The sequence below is a fragment of the Neolamprologus brichardi genome, chromosome 22 (assembly GCF_056152115.1).
Source record: "Neolamprologus brichardi isolate AB-2024 chromosome 22, ASM5615211v1, whole genome shotgun sequence".
Classification (NCBI taxonomy): Eukaryota; Metazoa; Chordata; class Actinopteri; order Cichliformes; family Cichlidae; genus Neolamprologus; species Neolamprologus brichardi.
Window position 1 is genome coordinate 10,882,558 of NC_142124.1, and position 22,626 is coordinate 10,905,183.

The 22,626-nt window shown below is 38.4% G+C and overlaps 1 protein-coding gene across 1 annotated transcript; it reads right to left on the bottom strand.

The window, feature by feature from the left end:
• LOC102797253 (prolyl endopeptidase) lies at positions 1-14,211 on the bottom strand. Its single transcript, XM_006794343.3, has 15 exons — positions 13,974-14,211; positions 11,178-11,252; positions 10,936-11,069; positions 10,679-10,809; positions 10,355-10,564; positions 10,124-10,245; positions 9,570-9,675; positions 8,649-8,840; positions 6,684-6,881; positions 6,185-6,288; positions 4,670-4,806; positions 2,796-2,890; positions 2,556-2,687; positions 1,721-1,877; positions 1-556 (listed from the first exon to the last, which is right to left on the bottom strand). Exons 1-15 carry the CDS (start codon positions 14,013-14,015, stop codon positions 262-264), a joined length of 2,130 nt encoding a protein of 709 aa, XP_006794406.2. The 5' UTR covers positions 14,016-14,211; the 3' UTR covers positions 1-261.
• Between the last annotated feature and the right edge of the window lie 8,415 nt (positions 14,212-22,626).

The window sequence follows — 22,626 nt, forward strand, 5'->3', positions numbered from 1 at the left end:
AAGGTTTTATTGAAAGTGCTTCGATCCAATTCAAGTCATTCACAAAGTTACAGTGTATTTTAAAAAAAGTTTTAAAAATTTATTTCTTACACTTCTCTAATTCATTGCTTTAGTTGTAGCAGGACTTTGTTTAAATAGATGTATTCTTATTTTTATTCAAGAGTATGCATACCAAAGTATAAAAGTAGAAATCATTCATCCCTAAGAAAAGCCTCGATTGCTGAATATATGTTTTACCTCCCTTTTACTGTCATGTTCTCATCATTCCCTCCATTTAAGGCCTAGTGTCTCAGCAATAAAGGACATGATGTGCGTGTCCTCCAAGATGGCCTTGGCAGTAGGTTTCCCTGCACCGTGCCCACTACGGGTGTCCACCCTGACCATCAGAGGCTGACGCTGCACAGAGCTGCTGCCAACCCCATACTGCAAGGTAGCACAGAACTTCAGCGTGTGCAAAGGCACCACACGGTCGTCATGATCTGCTGTCAGAAGCAGGACAGCAGGGTAGGGAGGGCCTGAGTAAGGTGGGTACGGCAAATTATGCACAGGAGAATACCTAAAGAGAGGATGACAAAGATCAAAAGGAAGGAAAACGTGAGGGGAGTCTCTTAACAGAGAGAACAAAGATCATAAGAGACATTTGAAAACTTTCATTTGTTATTCAGTTGTTCGGCTGTGATCTTTCAGGTTATGCAGGCAGGTGCAGCACTGCGACTCGACTTTCAGATTACTGAAAACAAGACCTGACGTGAATTCACAACAACATGCGGAGATTCTTCAGTCGTGAGTCAGAATAAGAAACACACAAAACGGGAGCTATCAGAAGACCCATCTGTTGATTAACAAAAAACATCAAACGCTTTATCAAAACAAAAATCCATCATTAAAACAAAAGTCTCCCTTAAAAAGTTTTTTGGTGATAGACAAGAGAAAACAAAAATCATGGAAAGCAAAAGTGCCATTTGGATGAGAACATACAGTGAATCTCACTCAACCAACTTTACTGAAACCTGGTTCAAATTCAGACAACGCAGCTCGATGTTACCATTTACTGCTGTTTTCACACTTATACTCATATTTGTAATTCTAAAAATATTTAAACTAATCAAAGGAACAGTAATGATCACAATTATAGAAAGTGATACTTTAAACTTTGGTACATTTTACTTGGTTAGGTTGGTTATCTATATACTTATTTTAACCTGTGTACCTGACTTTTCTTACTCCAACTTGCTCTGTATTGTGATATACAGTTTATTTCTGTGAATTTAAGGCTTTGTTGTGGACATGTGCTGTGGTTTTCAAAGTCTGTGTGGTCAAGAACAGTGTTAAGGTTTATCAGGCAGTAGGCCACCAAGACATTTAGTGTCACGTTGCATTTAAAGACTTCAAAAGACATCAAAAGTCTTGCTGTGGCCATTTGAAGCATGGGAATGAAACAAAAACCATCATCGTCTCTGTATTCTGACATGTAATAATAATATGTACAAGTACACCTCACTTTCAGAAAAAAACCTGCTTTGGCACATTATATTAAGATGTCACTCAGCTTAAGTATTACATACTCAGAAGTTAGTTCTCCCAACCGACTGTCGATTTTTTTTTTGCTAGTTTTTAAATATTGCGATCAGTCATTGCAGTGGAGACATAAGTATGCACATATACATACATATTATGGATGTGTACTTTAGCGGTTTGTTCAGTGTGTGTTTTTCCATACTTGATGAGCCACTTGAACTGCTCCGGATTGTCAGAACAGCCGTAATCAGTTGTCCAAGCGTGGCCGATGGTGAATTTGTGGAATTTCAGCATATCCATAACGCCCACTTCAGCTACAACACAGCCAAACAGGTCTGGACGTTGAATCATGCATGCCGCTGTGTGTAGACTCAGAATTAGTACTGCACATTCCGTTTGCTTACAAACACACATGCATCTCAATTACTTCACACTGTAGGACACAGTCACTTCTAAATGGCTATTTACACACCAGGGAAGCAGGCATTAGTTGGATTTGTGCGATGCCATATGGCAGCCAGCCTTTGGTAAATGATGTGACTAAGCACTGTCTAATGTGGTGTTTAATAGCGAAATTAATTGAAGCTAAGCAGCTAACTACTGTTAGATGAACTTGACATTAGCAATTATGACAAAGAAGTACTATAAAAGAACACGAAGCACTGAAGTGGATGCAGCTGAAGCCAATATCATAGTGTTTTTGCCCCCCCCCCCCTTTTTTTTTTTTTGTGGCATTAGTAATAAATGTGAAAACATGAAGCTGTACTGGACTGTTACTGGTCTCATGGGTTAAATCACAGAGAAGAGGGAGCTCATCTGGTAAATTGGGGAGGAAGTAGAGGTACAGTTCCATTGGCTAATTTCAGCTATAAAAATAACGAGCAAGGTTCACACAGCTTCCCGATCTGAACGTGCAGGCAGTGGACTGTTGCATAATGGTTTCCCAGGTATACTTTTAAAACTCCCTCTGGCCTTTTCAGCAGCTATCCCACTAAAAAACATAAAGCACAGACACACACAGTTGATCCTGTACTTACCCACTAGCAGCCCTCCATTAGAGGCTCCATTGATAGCAATGAGGCTTGCTTTAGTGTACTTCTCCTGGATCAGGTACTGTGCTGCACACTGGAAGTCATCAAAGCAGTTCTGCTTGTTCGCCAAACTGCCAGCTACAAACAATACACAGCAGAAGTAGTCGTGTCAATTCCGTAAAAAAAATTAAAAAACACACAATTACTTGCTTACATACTACTTAGAAACGCCATGTCTTTTTGCACCTTTGTGCCAGGTGAGGCCATACTCGCCACCGCCTCTGATGTTAGCCACTGCTAGCACGCCTCCGAGGTGTTTCACAAACAGCAGAGAAGCAACACTGACCACATACAAGAGAGAATAAAGACAGAAATATTATAAGAGCACATTGCACTTACAGAATACTGACTAGATGTTTATAGGAAAAACATTTAAAGAGAAAGGTAGCATTGGTCCCATCCCTGCCCCTGAAGAGCCAATCAACCCTCGAACTAGAAAATAATAAATAGACTGCTGAATACACAACAGTTTCAATTATATGATGAGAAACATATCTCCCTATCATAGCAAGTTCATTGTCTTTGCTAACTATATGCATAATATGCATTAGTATGCCATTAGTTCACTGCTCTGGTGACACTGATCGTGTCAGCACTCCAGACTGAGTCTTTCATGAAGTTGTAAAGGATTATACAAAGTTACATGACAAGGACACCAAGTTTTTTTAAGCTTCTTTTTGGAGATTTTTGATTATTCCTATTATATTTAATTAGTCGTGCTGTTTTTATATCACTGACATTCAAGTTAGCACCATTTCCCCATTCATTTAGAAAGTGGTGTCAAAATACTGCTAAAAAAAACCAACACTTTCTTCTAGAAAGGCCTTCACAAAATCACAAGCTTATCCCACGTAACAAGCGTGGTATTTAGAAAACAAAATGCAGAAGTAGAGTTATTGGCAGTGTGACACTTAAGTTCACAATGCGGTTTATTTAGATGTTTACAACAGTACACATATCTAAGCAGTTTCTTTTTCATTAGCACTGAATACACAGAGCGTTTCTCAGGAAATACTAATGCATACATCCACACCCAGTCATTTACAGAGAATCCAACCTCATCAGTACTCTTTCCTCCAGAGATGAATCCAACCAGGTGTAATAAAAGCTCACTGATGGATGTAATACAGTCATAAAAATAAAAAAATACAACCTCTTCAAATTCTAAGGTTTTCCTTATCAGGACATAATAAAATCATCTGGCCCTTAGGTTATAAAATTAGGTAAATGAACAACAACAAATGACATTACACCCTGTCATTATTTATCTAACAAAGGTAAGGCCAAAATGCACATACAAAGGCTTTCAAAATCACCTTTGGATGATTGATCTGTGTCTTCTAAACAATCTCTGCTTTTCCATTCTCTTTCTAATCGTAATATCACGAGCTTTAATATTTAATTGGCTAACTGAGGCCTTGTTGAGTCTGAAATTTAACTATGGAATTTTTATTGCAATTTCTCTGAACAATGTATGGCACGACCCTTCTGACCTCAAGAGCACCAGCAAATCTACATGAAGAAACCTGACTGAAATGCTGTGCCTGTATAGCCTCATATGCTAGGACCTTTTCGGAGTTGTGCGTAAGGCAAAATTCCTCCACAATGATGTGAGACACTGATAAAGTCATACAGAAAGGTTAGACTTCAAGTTGTTCCTGGTAAAAGTTGTTGTGCAAACTGAATCATAAAGTTTTCCACATAAAATTTCTGTATTTTGGCTTAATTTTTGTTAAATAACAAATGACAAGACAGAATAATAGAAATCATGTCCAGATGGGCAAAAACCTTGAACTGAGAGGGTGTCTTGTCTTCTTATTAATTTAAAATCTCCAGCTTACAAAAAAGATGAAGTTTGACTGTTAAATTATCAATGAATGAATCAGGGTTTATTCAGTTTAAGAGCACTGGGGTTATTTTGCAGGACCATCATTATGGGTTATTGTATTTAACCTTGTTTTTCCACTATTATAGTACCTACCATCATTGATCACACTGCTCTGAAGTACTAGGAAAAGTACATTAAAAGAAGACAGCTTTGACAGCACAGTCGTACTTACTTAAAGTATGGTTGTATGGAGTTCTCAAAGCCTCCATATCCATAAAGTAAAACCGGATTACTCTCATCTTTCTGAATGGTCTTGGCATGTACTAAGAACATAGGGATCTTGGTTCCATCTTTACTTGCATAGAACACCTGGTACGTAGAGAAAAATGTATTATTTGATCTGACATGTGTCAACCAACAGCTTCTTTTCTTTTTGATATGTTATTTGCGACTTCCTCAACCATGGTGAACAGAATTCTGCTAATTCTGCATCATGTGTATTCAAACAGTAGACGTGACAATTCATAACAACTATGCCTCAAAATGACAAATGTTTAGAAATCAATACAAATAAAGTAATGGGGACATTTAGGCCTCAGAGACACTAAATATGCAGACACGCTTCTTTAATACAACACCAAAGAGTACATCCATGTACTGTCACATGTAAAATGAGTGGGATATATCTGCTTAGCTCTGAAATGCCTATATTGAGTCCATGATCCGCTGACGTGTTGAAATGCTTTGTATTCTGTAAGGAAAAGCTTTTAAATCCCTTCAATAGCCCCATGATAGTTGCTCCATCTTTAATTAACTTTTCAGCAGGAACAAATAGATCCTAACTACGGCTTAAACTTGGTAACTGCTCCCTCGTCTATAAAGATGAGTGAACCATTTCTACAAGCAGCCGTACAACTAACAATATTATGTTACCGATGACGTCGGATGGTTTGGATCACGTTCATTTCCTGTAATTTTAATCACTTTGCCAGAGGCTGACTTCACGTCATCTATTCATAAAACTTTTCTCCAGGATCTTTGTGGCACGACTTCAGCAATTCCAATCTCCTCTCCCAGCTCCTGCTGTATATTAGTCAACATAGGTGACTTATAGTCAATAGAACAAGTCTTATAGTTCACTGTGACTATAAAACGTTGAGTAAGAAACTTAATTTTTCAAGGGTTTCTAGACTCCTGCTATGCTGGGATTCTTCTTCGCAGGCCTAAATACTCTTTTTTTTTTAGCTGCAGTCATTTTCTGTAGTCATTCAGCCCCCGTCCTTATTTAGTCCATCAATGGTTTCTTTTTTTTTCTAAATTTTTCACACTGCTCTAAGTTGAATGTACATTTCCTGTGTGAAGTTTCCCATTTCTGCTTTTTTTGTTGTTGTCTCTTATTAGATTTTACAGATAAGGTGCCAGAGTCAGTTCTTTGGTTCTTGTGTTGGCCAACTAGCACCGATTGCAAACTCAAAGGCTTTTATTTGTCTGTGCAATTCACAATTTACTACTGTCAGTAAGTCATTAACTTGCATTTTCATATCTCAAAAGAAGCATTAAAATAGCTCTTTGTATAAAATGATAAAGCGTGGGGTCATGTAAATAGCATGAAATAAAAGCTAGATCCCAAAGTCAAATTTCTAAAGCAGCAACATCATCACTCTGAATATTAAAAGTACTGTTAAATACACAACATTACAGTATGTTCTACTGAAATTAAGCAGATGACCAGAAAGAGTGATATTACCTGTCTGGTCTCAATGTCTTCATGTTTGATACCCTTTACCTCCACCTCTCTGAAGACTTTGGGTTCTGGGTTTGGCTTACTCAGGTCACAGTGGTAAATGATACCTGGATACAGCATAATAGAAATCAAAGTTAGATTTCCAGTGTGACTGGTTGCATTTAAATAGTTAAATATATGGTCATTTTATTAAGAAATTCTGATTATATCATGCAAACTAATTCCATTTCAAAAGACATGATCTGCAACTTTAGTAAAATAGGCTAATTATAGGAGTATTTTATGTTGCAATTAATCCTCTGTTGTAATAACAATAGCAAACAGCTGCACATCAGAAAGCATTTAATCTGTTAAATATCTGCCTTGGTCACATACAGTTACTTTATTGAGTTTTTGGAGAAGTAATTGCAATAATATTTGTATATTTTTGCATGGAATAAGAAGTGTATTTCATGTGGTTCATACTCATGGAAAAACTCAAGTATATAAAAACTGGAATTGCCTGGTGTAGTAAAGGAGGTAAACTTGTAGAAGAACTCAGAGTGTTTCTTCTTGCAGCTCACTCCGGCCACAGTGCCCACATCCAGCGGCAGGTCTCTGACAAGCCGGCCTGTAGACAACTCGCATACTTGCAGGATATCCTTCACATCATGGACATAGTTGACCAACAGGTGGTGCTGGTTCACACATGACACAAAGCCTGCAGGAAAATAAAGGAGGAAGTAATGCAAAATGTCTTTGGGGAGGGGGGAGTTGTCAAAAACAATGTATCCAAGCGGCACTGAATTTCTGTCTTTGTCTTCCTTTCTAGATCACACTATTTATACTTCCTCCTCCTGTCGATTCCCGACAATGATCTCAGCAATAAGGAGTAGTCTCATGATTACTCAAGTATAAGGTATAAACACTTTTCAACATGAATATATAAAATAGTTTTTAAGTTAAGTTTTGTAATTAATGCATAACTACATGTGCAAAGGGCAGAATAACTGCAGGAATAAACTATAAATCCATGTTCTCTACCTAATAAAGTCCCAACAGCCTACAGATGTTAAGATAGTTGTGGTAGTATCTACGTACATTATATACGATAACTACAGTTCCATGCACGGCATTTTGCCTCAAAGTGTTGTCCTTTTCAGGACAAAATGTTAAATGTTGAAACGGTGACTTTATATTTAATCCTAGCGCTATTATACTATACAAAGTACAAGGATCACAATTAGGCTACATTTGGGAGCGTTTCTGGTAATAACAAAACTGTGATGTTGGGCATGTAGTTAAACTGGAATGCAACAGAGACCACAACGATTTATCAGCTTAGAAAATTACAGAGGAGAGCAGTCAGTTTTTTCTTGAACAGGTTGGTGAACCTGAGTGACTAGATACTATCAAATGAAACCATCAATCCTTAATGTGAATGGCATTTTTTGATGTTTGACACCATGGCAACAAGTGTGTGTTACTTTACCCAAGCAACACCAAGCAAAAAAAGCAATTTAAGAATATTTAAAGAAAAAAAAGAAAAAAGAAACCAAGAAGAAAAAAAAAAACAATACCATTGCCAGTAATTAGTTAGGAAATAACTTGCACTAGTAAAAAAGTATTACTGGTTTCATTTAGTAACATATTATTTTAAAAAAAAACCCTGAATAGTCAGTTTATGAAAATTTCATTGCTCTTAATAATACCTGAATTAGTTATAAAGGTATTTAAGGCCAGTTTAACTCAATAGCTGCCAACAGTAACTGAAACATTATGTTGTTTAATACAACACTGTAAGCCCTTCATAAAATGTGATTTAAATTTCTTTTAACAATATAGAATTTACATTATTATTTTTATCAGTCCAGTATTGCCCAAGTTCAAATTTCAACTATGTTCCTCTTTTCTCTTTCTTTAACATGTGTAGTTTCCCAGTGCGCCAAGAGCTATACAGCTGTTTTTACCACAAGTAAAATGTTGTGACGTGTTGTTCGCACTTCTCAAAGGTAACATGGACATTTGTGTATGTTTCATTCATCTCCAAGTACAATTACGGTCATTCAAGTGACACGAACAAAGAAAAAAAAAATTACAACACAAAGTGCTTATGGACAGAGTTTCACTTTTTGAGCAGAGTTCCCTCTGACGAAGGTTTTGAACCACAGACAGACATGCAAGTTCCCGATTGTTGTGGCTGGACCGTCATCGAAACATCAGGACAGAAATTCGGCTTAAAACTATTTTGCAAGATTTTAAGAGATGAATTGTGGAAGTACAGTTCTATGAATAAACCCTTCACACATTTCTAAGGACTGTTGGAGTTTCAGATGCTCATGCGTTTAGCAGCAAATTTGCTTTTATTAACTCTCAGACACTGCATTGCAGATAGTTCTCCACAAAAGAAATGTACTAAGACTACATGCCACTACATAATTCACTCTCTACTACAGTATGCTTTAATGACATTTCCATTTTATCTCACCCAGGACATCTTTATCATGCTGTGGTATGAGGGTAGTCCAGTGCTGTCTGTCTGGTTTCTCGATGTCTATGTTGATGAGACAGTATCGAGGCGCATCCAAGTTGGAGCGGAAAGTAAACACAGTTCCCTCATTGGTAACATAAGAGTACTGAGCATCAAAGTTGTCCACAAGTTTGACCCACGGCAGCAGACCTGCAGAAGTAGATAAATAAAATGACAAAAACCCCAAAAGTGATATTTATCACTAGCAGTGAGTATTAGGAACTAGTATTAGCTTATAAACCCTCATTTGCAGTGGCTTGTAAAAAACAATAACAAGTTCTCATAGCAGGCTTGCAGTAGAAGGTTTCATAACTTCTGTGTGGGAGGATTTCTTTTCCTCAACTTAAAACAGGCCACATTTTGAATTTTGAAATCTCAACATTTACTTCACTAATGGTTGAGTCACAGGCATCAGTTCGTGTCTGCGTTGACACGTCTTAATGACAAAGCTGGCGTATTTTTCACAAAACTGCCCAAGCAACGGCTACTTAGAGGCTATATATGTTGACACTGAGTCATGCTGCAGTCCATATTGCTTCATGAACACTTCTCATGAAAGATGAGTTGTTCGTTTGGGGTCATCATTTTTAATGTTCTTTGCATGCTACATACAAGTCTGACACATTTCAAAAACTTTTTCATGCCACTTTAGACGCTATCCTCCAACAAAATAACTCCCAATTTGTGGCAATTCACAAATTAATACTGGCTAATGAGGTAAAGCTGGGAGGAAACTTACTACCATGAACCTAAATTTACCTGTCATGGCCAGATTAGCATTTTGCACTGTGATGCAATAAGAATACCAACTATATACCTGTGATCTTACATCTCCATAAGACTCATGAGTTATTGCGTTTATGAGTATTTAACACAGACCTTTTATGCCATCGGGGAGCTGCTTTAGGTCGCAGTACCACAGCTGGTTGACAGGCTCACAGCCTTCAGTGATCGACAAAACAGCATATCTGCCGTCATCTGATATCTGGGAAGAGGATTTTTTTTAAAGTCAACACAGGGAGGGGAAAGAGAATTTGAGAAGCAGCTGACGTGAAAATGCCAATGTAGGCTTTGCCATAAAAGTATAATCTTTGCTCTTAGAATCCCCTAAAAAGGCGCACTCATATAAAACAGTTGGGTCTTTAATCATTTTAAAATACCAAAATGGACAAAAGATGCTATGATCCAATGCAATTTGCAATATTAGGTTCATGTAGTTTGCAGAAAACTAATTTAATTTCAGTAGCAATCAAATTCTTCTCTTTTTTGACCAGAGTGTCAACTCCTTAGAGTAAGCACTGCAATGGCCTAATGGGTTTCTTCCTTTTAAAACAGGAACGAACCATTAGCAGACCCCAACTCAATAAGGGTAACACATCTGCTCGAGCCTCCCCGGGTAGAGCACTAATGATTCAAGAAAGCTATAGACTTACGGTCACTGCACTGTGCCACTTGGGATGATCAGGGAACTCTGCTACCAGAATGTCTTCTGACTGGTTGGTGCCAATAACATGGTAGTAGAGCTTCTGATTCATGTTGCTGGTGGTCTCAGTGCCTTCAGCAAAATACAAAGTAGTTAAATACTAAATACGTTTCAAACTAGATTAGTTAAATGTGTTGTTTCTGCGCAGCGTAAGTTTATTTGCACAATATCTCTTCCTAACCATCAGTTTTTCCTTCCTGGCGTGGGTAACAGTTATAAAAGATGCCCTTTGCATCATGAGTCCAGGCCAAGCAGCTGAATTTAACCCTTTCCAGAACGTCAGCCAGTGGGCTGAGGTCATCGGCCTTCATGAAATGCACCGTTACCCAGTCTGAGCCACTGCTACTCAAACCATAAGCAAAAAATTCACACTCTTCTGACAGTCGCCCCACTAAATGGAGAAGGAGATGAAAAAGAAAAGAAGTTAGCAGTGCAAATTTAGCATCATTCCATCTCTGTTGCCTGTATGTCTGTGATCGATAACAAGTTCTGCAATTTGGCTAACTTTTCAGTGCCACAGTTCCATCTTCAGAAAGCTTATTAGGATCAAAGAATACAGTTGCAGGTGCATCGAGAGAGTCCTGCACATACAGCACATCCTGGTTCTGAAGCCCTTTGTTGTGAGAGTAGAAATATCTGAAAAGAGACAAGAAACTACAGTGAAGGAAAGCATTGTTGTTGTTGTTGACTTAAGTCCTGCAATTCAAGCTTGTCGCTTTCAGTATAAATGCTGATAACCGTTAATTAAAATTCAGCTATTACCTCTTCCCCCTTTTGTAAGGGCAACTGTACTTGGGATAATTATAGACCTCAGTGAGCCGCTGATGAAACTGTGCCCGGATGGCGCACTGCTCCAGGTACGGCATAGTGAGTTTGTTCTGCTCTTCAACAAAGGCCTGCGTAACAAAAACGACATGACAAGGGATGAAATGCAGATGGTTTTTTTGGGTGAAGAACCAACAGTAGCATTCTTCAAAAAGAAAAATAAAAAAATCATCATGTACCATTGTTTCTGCACCATCAGGGTCTTCCAGCCATGCATATGGATCACCGATTTTAGTTCCATGGTAATCATCCACCTGTTGCAAAGATGCACAGAGAAGCTAAACATGAACAAACAGGAATAAGCCGGAACAAACATACAAACACATAAACAAAGAGCGCGTCTCATCTTTGGCATTCAAACCCGATTTTCTTGACAGAAAGGATTGTCTCATTGATACTTCCTTTGAAAAGCATTTTTCTCTGGAAATGCAGAGCATCATACTTCATAACTGTCAACGGTATCAGAAATTTTTGGCTCGTCAACTTGATGCTTATCAGCACTGGAATTTGGATTACTACTCCAAGCACTTTTGATAGGCCGACCTTGATGCACCAGTGAGCAGACTGGAGTTACTGCAAGTTCTCTTAAACCACAAACACCCACACATACGCATTTCCATAATGTGCCCATTTCCACTAATCCAAATAAAAATTAATGTTCCAGTAGTTTTCTGTCAATGAAAAACAACTATTAACGCTTCAAAGAAATAAGGCCCGTCACATTTTCCACTTCGACCTGAAAGCACAGCCCGTTGTCCACATCGCCTTTGACTTGTGGTGAAAAACTCATTTCAGTACCAGTTTATGGCACACATCAAGGACATTAGAAAAAACCCATGTCACCGTAGATTGGAATCATTTTATACAAATTTTCTATACAAATGTATATACTGAAATCCATTGTTAGTTATTTTTAGGTAGTTTTAATTTAACGTTACACAAGATACATGTGGCACACTAAGCTTTTAAAATAGTTTAGAGTATCGTTGTGGTGGTATTATATATATTTCTTAACATCTACAGCAAACCCCGGTCCAAATCTATGACAGGACATCGATAGCAGGATGCAAAACCACATTTTTTCACTTCAGTCACAAGCCATCTCTTTTCTTGGCATCTCACATTACACAACAGAGACATGTGGCATCAGATTGTTACATGGACTCTGTATGTGGGATGTACTCCCACTGACTGGTTCCTAAGAATTAAGAGGGAAATTTGACCAAACTCTAAATGTGACATTGCAAAACAGCTCTTGTCCATAACCTACCTACTCATAGTTTATTTTAACAATACGAATTCACCACCAGTTGCCTGAGATCAACCAGTGTGAAATGTTTTACTTAGGATGGATGTTTCAAGTACAGACATTTTTCACGTTCTCGAATGCCGTACTGTTAGTGCGAGACTTAAGTCTGAGAAAAATTAGCATACAACAAAGAACTGGTTAATCCTCACCACATTAACATTTAGGCACCTTTATTGGCCCACTCTGCTCATCTTTCTGTCTCTCCTTCTTTCAGCATGCCTTTCTTTCTATCTTTCTTTACTGAGTGTTGACTGAATGCAACCAAGCTAATGTCCTCCTGGAAAGACAGTCTGACTGGCTTTTTCACTATCTGCCTTCGTGCCTTCATGCCAGTTGAGATCGGGTGAAACACAGTAGTAAACCTACATCTCATAAACCTTAGAATGATCCCTGAGGCAGTGCGAGACATCCTAAGATTAGAGACAACCTTTACGTCGGCACAGGTATGGATCGGCTGGTCATTTTAAACATTTGTGGCTTATAGAGTGGTAAATTTTCAAATACTACAGGGACCCGTCAGTTTTTATTTATACTCAAAAACCCACACGAAACAAATTTGTATCACATTCAGTTTAGCTTTGAACCATCAATGCATGCATGCATACATGTCTAGTCATGTATGCATGCATGCATGACTAGACATAGATGTCATAACTCACCATTGTAAAGTATAAACGTGAAAATTTTATAGGTGCAGTATTTTATTTATTTAGTCACCAGTAACTAAGCAATTTCCAAACATATTCAGCCACAGCGCTTCATCTAATTTTACTAGAGGCTGTCCGTTTTTGGCTACTGTCACCTCTGTTCATCTTTGCTAGTGCACCGTTCATCTGATAGATGTTATCATTTCATTTCGGACGTTTGCTTGCAACTGCTGTACCAGGCCATGCATATCTCTTGGTGTTCTACCCCTGTACATACAGCCTATGTTCACTTGAGTTTAATGATTGAATGCCACTGCAAGTCAGCTGCATGCTCTGCAGGATCTACTTTGGCTTCACTTTTACTTTTAAGCACAATGAAGACATACTTAGGGCTGTAAATGCAGCTAGGGAAGCTGGGGACGTTTTGTGTGTCAAAAGTAAACATTTGGTAGCGTTTGGCACGACCTTTCTTGTATTAAAGTATCACTAACTTAAATCGATATGGAATTATAATTGAGTGCAATGTGGCTTTAAAAGCAACGTTTGCATGATTCACTAAACATGCAACGCCACTTTGGTACTTGGAGCTAAATGAATGGCCATTATGAACAAGAACTAGTTTGTATTTGCCTTTATTTATTTGGCAGGGAGCGTGTACAAAAAAAAAAAATTCTCCTAAGAGATGTGCAGATTTAGCCGATAGCCAATTTCCACCCACGGCCCCAGGCACGTTTTTTTTTTTTCAATCACGTGGGCGTTACTTTACCTCCAATGCACCGGCTAATACGAGAAATGACAAAATAAAGCAACAGAATATTTCACTTTTCGGACTTTACACACAGTAAAGTTTTGTTTTTGCTTCCTCGACCATTCGCCATTTGCCTTTCTGTCCCTCCACGCATACGTGCATTTTCTCTTCCTGGTATCGCTTTTCCTGCTCGTGGGCTTACACCACAGCATTTCGTCGAATGACAAACAGACCAAGAGAAAAAAGCACGCCGCAGAACTTTGACACTGACCTTACTGTCGTCTCTTCGGGCTACCGGGTACTTAAACGCCATGGCGAGGAGCTCGAGGGTGTCTGTCGTCTTTCTTCTGCAAAGCTACTTGGGGCGCCTTTCTCTTCCTTTCTTTCTTTTTTAATCGTTTAACCGAATGCAGCCTCTCGAGTTAATCAATGGAGTTTGAATGTGAAAGTGAAAGCATGACACCCTTCACCTATACCCTGCTCTGGTTTGCGCAAAGGGCCTGATCTGCTTTTTGACGCAGGAAATGATGTGTCACACGGCAAGTGGCAGCACATGCACAGCTGTAGGCTACCGGCGATCGAAATTTACGCAGTTTGTACCAAACGTATTTGACTTGTTGCACGTCAACATGCACAAAGGTATCCTAAGCAGAGAAAGGAACCTTTTCACTGAAATCTAGGGAAGACACGAATACAAATACAAATGAATAACTGTGATAAAAGCAGTGCTTCCTGCTATTTAGGATTCAAAAGTAATAATCACTCAAAGCCCTAGCTGCATTTAATGCAGGCTACTCTAATCATCTTCAATTTTTTTATATAATTAATTAATTAGTTTAATTTAGTTTAAATGTAGTTTAATTTAACAAAAAGCAGTAGAAATGTTGCCTACATGCCTACAAGTACCTATAGATGACCCGTCCAGATTTGGGGTTTGTGTGCTTGTTGTTTTGTTTTTTTGCAATCAGCAGCAAGTCAACAGGTTTGACATTTGACAAGATCAAGCCTGTTGTTGACATGTGACTCATATCAGTCATTGATGACTCCTCATTTATTGATTGACCAATTTAATTGTTTCCTTGCAAACAGGCGTGGCATTCTTTCCCTTTAAATTTATGTAACTCAATTAAAAAGCACGCCTTGTTTAATTTCATTTTCAGTTTTCCCATTAGTAATAATGCAGTCATAAGGCAACAGACTGTTGTCCCGTGAGAATCACAAGGTTACGTATGCAGTATGCGTTGCTGTATTCCCGTATTACCGTCAATGATAAAACAGCATCGTGGACTTTTATGCTGTATATCCATCTGACAGTCATTTCTGATCTCGCATTTACTTCAGTTGTTTCCGAGAGACTGGGCCCTGGTCCAGTATAGGGCAAAAGGTAAACAGTGTTTACTTTTAAATGACTCTGCTTGTTGTGTTATACACTAATGTGCATTCTGGATGAACGTCGGGAAAGATAGAAGGACTGGAACAGAGACAGAGGGAGAAAGAGAAAAAAAAGAAACAAAAACAGAGTTTCAGACGGGTAATCTGTCTAATCCACAAAGCTGTGAAAACGACTGGGGAGGAAAGGAGGGGAAAGATGGAGAACGGGGAGTCAGAAAGAAGGCTAATTTCAAACTAATTTAGCTAAGGTGATTAAGTGAGACCGGCTTGATGAGAAACCAAGCTGTTAGAAGGCTTGTTACGTTTTATTTACCACTCTGCAAGTCGTTAAAAATGTATGTATAATTAACATTTTCATTAAAAATAATTTCCATTACAAATAATAATAATAAAACCAAGTTTAGGAAACAATAAGATGATATATCATACCATACATGGATAAGTCAGTGACTGAGAGTGGGCTAATCTTCTAATAGTTTGTATCATTTGTTTAAATATTTATACTAATTAATAACCTTTTTCTGTGCCAATGCTGTTCAATAGGTATAATGAAAAAGAACAAACTTTGGCATAACAGTAGGCCACTTAGCCTAAATCACTGCTTTGGCAACTGCCTAACAACTGTATGGCAATAAGTGCTTTAATTGGCAGCAGGCCTGGAGAGTATCACAAATTTTGGGGGCGGCAGGGGATGAAAGTGTACCAGGCCAAGCGACAGGCAGATGGGCGGTTATGGAAGCAGATATTTTGGGCCCAGACCAGACAGCCTTAGCCACCACTGAGCCCTTCAGCAGCCTGACTAGACTGGCTGGTCCCCTACAGAGGCTGGCTTCAGCCTGGCCTGCATGGTGTGTGCTGTGCAGATGGGCTCTAATTGGCTGGAGAGACCCAGGTAGTTTGCCAGTCCCGAAGACAGAGAGATGAGATTAGCCATGTCAGATTACAGCAGAGCAGAGTCGGACAGTGTCGTCTGACTGCAACAGAGGCCCAGACTCACCCACTGAGACAGAGGAAAGGAGAGGAGGAGGGAAGCGCTGACCTGTTGTTGTTTGAAGGGAAAAATAGAATGGCGATAAATAGGCATGTGCAAATATTACACACACACACACACACACACACACACACACACACACACACACACATATGGGCCAAAAAATTGAGACGTAAGAGGAGTGAGAAATGCATGTATTGAGAAGTCATATGCTGTCGTTACATCTTGAAATACTAGAGCGTAAAAATTCACACACACACACACATATATATGTACATATGTATATATATATATATACACACATACATACATACATATATATATATATATATATATATATATATATATATATATATATATATATATATATATATATATAACAAATAAAAAACAAGCAACCTAAAACACAAAAAACAGACATATGTACACATAACACAGAAGTGAACATCATCATTCTCTCCATGCGCTGCTCCTTAACAGATGGTGCAGAGTGCATCTGCTGACAGGCATAATCTGTTATTGTTCTGAATATGTTGATTAACATTGGCGTTGTCATTTCAAAATCATATACAAATCACATCCTAACCTTAGCTTGATCCTGGGCTTACCAATGCTGGGAAGCTAATATGTTTGGCTCAAGCTCTAAAACCATGTTAAAATATAACTGAAAGTGCCAGTCCATAAGCTTCTCTTATTAGAAACTGACAATGCAACTATTTTTGTCTCTATTTAGAGAAGATAAAAATAAAGCGGCTTGGGGAAGATTTGCAGTGGGTGTTTACAGCCAGTGAGTTGTGTTTCTGCCTTCAAGATATATTTAATCCACTGATCCACAAACAGTGTTTTTTTTAACACTCCACAGTGAAATATATACCTCTTTTCCAGTAGTTTATCATTCAACTCCACATTCATAGAAAACAATAACAGTATGATCTTAGTGATGAACTTTACTAAAAACATTTCCTATTTCTGACTAACGTAATCCCATCGCCTCGCTTTTAAAATATGAGCTTGTTATATTTGCTTCGACAGACAACAAACCCGATACACCCCACCATCTTTTATATGTTAATTAAGCTGTTGTGCAGTGCAGTCCGACATTAAGTTAGTGATTATCGATCGAAGACCGTGGTGGTTTATGTGGCCGGATGCCAAGTATTGATCTGTGGTTAATGTTTTTGTCCTGCAGTACGCATGATGCCTCGGGACAATAAAAGACCAGTGAGATTAAGACAATTAAGGGGTTGATTGTATTCCAAAAGACAAGAAGAAGAAGATTAAATGTGGAGATTTAGGTCAAAGTGATGATGAAGGAAGGAAGGAAGGAGGAGGGGCAGGGAAAAGGAGGAGGGCAAAGAAAAGGTGGGAGGCGGAAGAGAGGGGATTGGGGTCAGAGAAACTGATCACCATTGCATGAGAGGGTTGCCTCTGACTGCGCAAGAGAGTGATAAAAGTAGTGACGGAGGGGGGGAAAGAGGGCAAGCCCTATTCCTCATAAGACTACGTGAGATTTGCTCTCGAAGCAAGACTGTGTGTCAGCTTGTGTACCTGATTTAGAGGGCACTCCTGTCTGAAGAGTTTCCTCATCTGTCTGGACTTCTGAGGTAGCCCTGGGTGCTTTTCTTTTCTTTGCCCTCTCTCTATTTACTCTCATCCAGTTGCCCCTCCTTTCATGGCTCGCCTAATTAGCAGACATTTTTATTGATCCAATGGATTTGGTGCTGAAATCCCCTTCTCTGTCTGCCAGACAGATCTTGGCTAAAGTCTTTCTCCTGAGCTGGTGGGCTGTGAGCTGGGGGAGGGATCCCTAGTACACGGGCCCACCTGTTGACAACAAGCCAAAAGCGTGCAGACTTTGCTACACCCTTAACATCACCCCTTTATTATCCCGATTCTCCAATCACAACATCTCTTAGTCTCCTAATATCCTCTATAGCCTACCCCACCCCACTCTACTTTTGTTGCTAAATAATAACTGCATGTACTGACTAGAGTTAGCAATAATTAGGGTCTTAGGCTAGCAGTGTCTGTTTAGTACAGAAAGTAGCAGATTGAGAGGAACCACTTGCTGGTGATTAAGTGGCATAGACGGATTATGGAAGCATTATAAATCGCAAATTAGCCACAATGCACAACTAACATCTGTTGACACTGGTTAGACTTATTATACCAGATATACAATGTTTATATATAATGTTGACTTTTTACATCACACGATAGCAGGGAAAATAACTAATGCGTTTTACTTTAATAGTTAGTCAGTAGTACCAAATTTTGAGGTCCTGACTTGAGAGTCTCATACTTTATACTTAGTTTACACTTAGTCCAAAAGTGTAAAACAGTGCTAGTGTTTTTGTCTACAATATATAACAGACAACTTAGCAAAAATCCAATTTTAAAGTCACACTTAAATACTTGTAATTTATCTCTTTTTTAGTTGCATTCACAATAAATGCCAAAAATAAGTTTCACAGGCATAAAATAGCATTTTTACACCAGCAAGGTGATTCCCTGAGAGCTATTCGCTGAAACCATGGCATATTTTAGCATGGTGGGTAATGTGGCCTTAAAATAAAATTGAGGAAACTGGATAAACAATGACAAAAGAAGAAGTGCCAGCTCTAAAAAAAATAAACAAAACTATCTATAGCAGATGAACAGTATCTGAAGGTCATGTCCTTGTCATAAACTTGGGATTTTAACCCTGGTTCATTGGTACAACATTATGTATATAATATATTTTTGATTAGTTTGTTCTTTATTTTTGTCATTTTGAGTTTCACATTCTAGATTTATTTCCTGCTTTATGCTCTTCTCAGTGAACATTGTGTTTTCTTTTGTAATTTATATTATAGTTGTCTTTCGTTAATTCCCAGAGTTTCAGTCTTCCCGCCCCATAGTGTTCCCCCTATCTGTTAAGTCTGCGTTTCGGTGTCACAGATTCATGTGTTTAGTTACTACCTGTTTTATTTTGATAGTCTCTCGTCTCATAGTTTTGTTTCCCCTTCAGCTGTGTTCCCCTGGTGTTTCCCATTTCCCCAATTACCTTGTGTGCATTTATTGCCTTTATCTCCCCTAAATACTTCATCATGTCGCTTTGTCATGAGTTTTCTCTTGTGGATCAGCTTTTTAGCTTTATGAGCTTTGTTTTCTTCCCGTTGGTTTTCACCAACACCAAAATAAAGTTTAATTTTTTTTGTTTATTTACTCCCTCCGACCAGTCTGTATTTGGGCCCAGAAGTCTAAACAATCCATCAAATGACAGTTAACGTTCCATTGAGTCATCTACTATTCCAATAAATCCTCATCAGACTTGTTCTGAGCAGTAGACTGTTAAGAAGCCATTCTTAAGGAATAGAGAGAAAAAGCTGAAGTATTGCAAATTACACAAGAACTGGACTGAAAATCAGTGACAACAGGGCTCATAGTGTGATGAATCCAAATTTTAAATATTTTGTTCAAACTGTAATCAATATGTACAGAGGAGGTCAAGAGAGAGGCACAACAGTGAGTGTCAACAGCATTCTGTAAAACACAGTGGAGGCTCTATCACAACCTACTTCCTGATAATATTCTAAAATTGTTTTCTAAAAGAGAACATAGATACAATTTGAGGGGGGAATTAAAATGAAAACATCCCTGTATCCGTACAACACTCACAAGTTTTTTCATCTCTGTGTGTGGAGTGAAGCTGTGGAACAGAATAAGTGAAGAACTGAAGAAATGTCCCAGCATGACTCAGTTTAAAAAGCGGTGCAGGGAGGAGGGTAGGGCTCTGATCGTATGTTCTCACCCACTATTTTCACAATAGGGATGTGTATATATGTGTGTGGGTGCACAAGTATGTTTATATAAGTATATGTATCTGTAAATTTGTTACTGGGGTTATAAAAAACAAACAAATAAATAAAAATCCATGTAACAAATTGTAATGAAGAATTTATGATGGACAGGGCATAAACAGGAAGAAAAAGTGTAGACTATTAGTTACTAAATAGTAGAAAGGGGGTGGGATCAAATAAGCTTATGCTTCTTCCTACTCCGTTCTGAACATGTGAGTTATTTATAATTATTAATGCTCTGTTTTTGTTTTGCTTTGCTTTGTTTGTTAGTCTCTCTTTTCTCTGTTGTTGGTTATACTATTTTGATGTTCAAAATAAAGATTCAATACAAATTCAAATAGAAATTGTTGGGGGTGCCTTTTAACCAGTGGTGTTGGGAGTTTTGCCAAAATTAATGGAATTACGAATGTGCAAAAGTATCATCAGATTTCAATCCGCTACGTGATGTCGCCATTTTTCATTATTTTTATCAGGAGAATGATCCCAAGCAAACTGCTAATGCAGGATAAGCATACCTCGATAGAACAATGCACAGTAGAACACTATCGGTCATAAACTGGCCTCCTCAGATCCCAGACGTCAATATTATTGAAGCAGTGTGCGATCATGCTGAGAGAGTGTGTAACAAAAGGCAGCCACCACCCAAGGAAGAGCTTTGAATGCCGTAAAAGAAGCCTGGAGAAAAATCCCTACGAGAAAGCTTGCGTAAGAAAGTTCAGGCCAAATATTGACTTTCAAATTTATTATAATGCCATAAACTCTGTTTTCTTTCTGTGTCATAAACTGCACCTACTTCCCTAGCAAAATATAACGAGGGCTGGTTCAATCCTTTCACAAAGCAATGTGCCTTTTTACTTAGAAGTTTTTACGCTACTTTAGTCTTTGTTTGAAAAAACAAAACCTACTACCACCTTTATGTAAAGGTGTGCCAGTCTTACCAGCAACAACAGTAATGTTACTCATTCTGTCAAGCAGGGTGGCGTGTGGTGTAATAGTCCACGATTTCTGGTATGTCGTGTCCTATTTTGTCAAAGGATTGTCATGTTTTTTCTCTGAAGCAGAAAATCATCCCACAGGTTTAACTATTGCAAAACTGTGTTTCTCAATATATCAAAAAAAAAAAAAATGGCGAAAGAGAGCTCCTATTAGAGCAAGTCAGGAGTTAAAGCGATAATGTGTCCTGCTAACGTGTGCAGCTGCATGCTGGACGCCAAGTATCAACAGGGAAATGAAATGCACTGCGTCGGTTTTTTGTCGTGGGCCTAGGTTGTCACATTCGTTTGTCTCTTTCACACTTTCTCACCAGGAATTGCAGTGTGACCTAAGACGATCTGATAAAACGAACATTGTATGAATAATCGGCTCAGTTATAAAAGTCGACACAGCTCAGTGATGCAAAGCACAATCAAACACGGTGAATACATTTGTTTAACAAGAGTTGTGAATTGTTGCAAATAATATGCAAATGTCCCCAACCGGTGAGATGTCGCACCATTCACATGTTCCCCTTCTGCTCCTACTAACTGCTGTACTGTAAGTGCGAACATTCACATGTCTAAACTGAGAGAATCACTGCATCAACTCACAGATACATGGCGCCTACATCCTTTGATTCAATGCGTTTTTAAAAGCAGATATTTCCTTTGAGATTTGATGAATGTGAGAAGCGAAAAGTTGTATTGTTAAATATATTTTCTGAAAAACAAGAAGAAGCGACTGCTACAGTACGACACGATGGACGTCAATGCTAAGAAAACAAATAAGCCACAATTGTTTGTGGTAGTGACACTGACCGAACACTGAGTTTATATATTTAAACAACCAACACCTTTAAACATTAGCAACTGTAATAAAATTAGCACAAGCATGTCTTTTTGTCATTACCAGGTCAATGTTTACGTATAATCAGTTAATCAGTAATGTAGGTGACTAAAGAGAAACAACACGGTATATATTTCTAATTGTAGATAGAATTTTCTCTTAGATTAAATTAGAAACATGGTAACAAAAAAAAAAAAAGTCCCCTCGTATGGTGCAAAGTTACTGAGCACGTAAACAGACTGATGATGATGTTGCAGATAAAGATGTTGCTTGCTGAGGCCTCTGGCTCGTCCGTCTCTTTCCTTCCTCTTCTGTGATGGCATGCAACCCAGAAGAGGTGTGAAAATGCGATGGGTTATTTTGGTCTGTCTCAGAAAACCTCTGAGAAACTCTGGCGTATACTAAAGTTGCTTGTGAGAAAGTGTGAGAAAGTGCTCTCACTTCGTCTTAACCTTGTACGGATAAAGTGAAATGCTACAGGCTAAAAAAACGTGTCAGAGTCCTCATCAATAAAAAGTCACCATGCTGAATCTATACTGATTTCTACTACATAAACTGCACATGCAGATTTGCAGGATGGCTGAGGGTGTGCAATGATTTGAAATTTCCTGTCGTATGCTATGCTGCCAGTTTTCACTGCAACATTGAGTCATTAATTAATTGCTTTGCAAAAAAGGAAAGATGCAACCACAAAAAGTTTATAAAGCCAGTGCCAGGAGCAGATTTTTGCATTGCAACACATCTGCTGAATGATGCAGTCGTAATCAGCTAATAACAGTCATGCTTGCAGATGAAAACTGTAATAATGTACCGTGCACACTTCATTAAAAGGAAGATTTTTCACACAGATTTTTCATATTTTTTATTCTTTCCTGTTA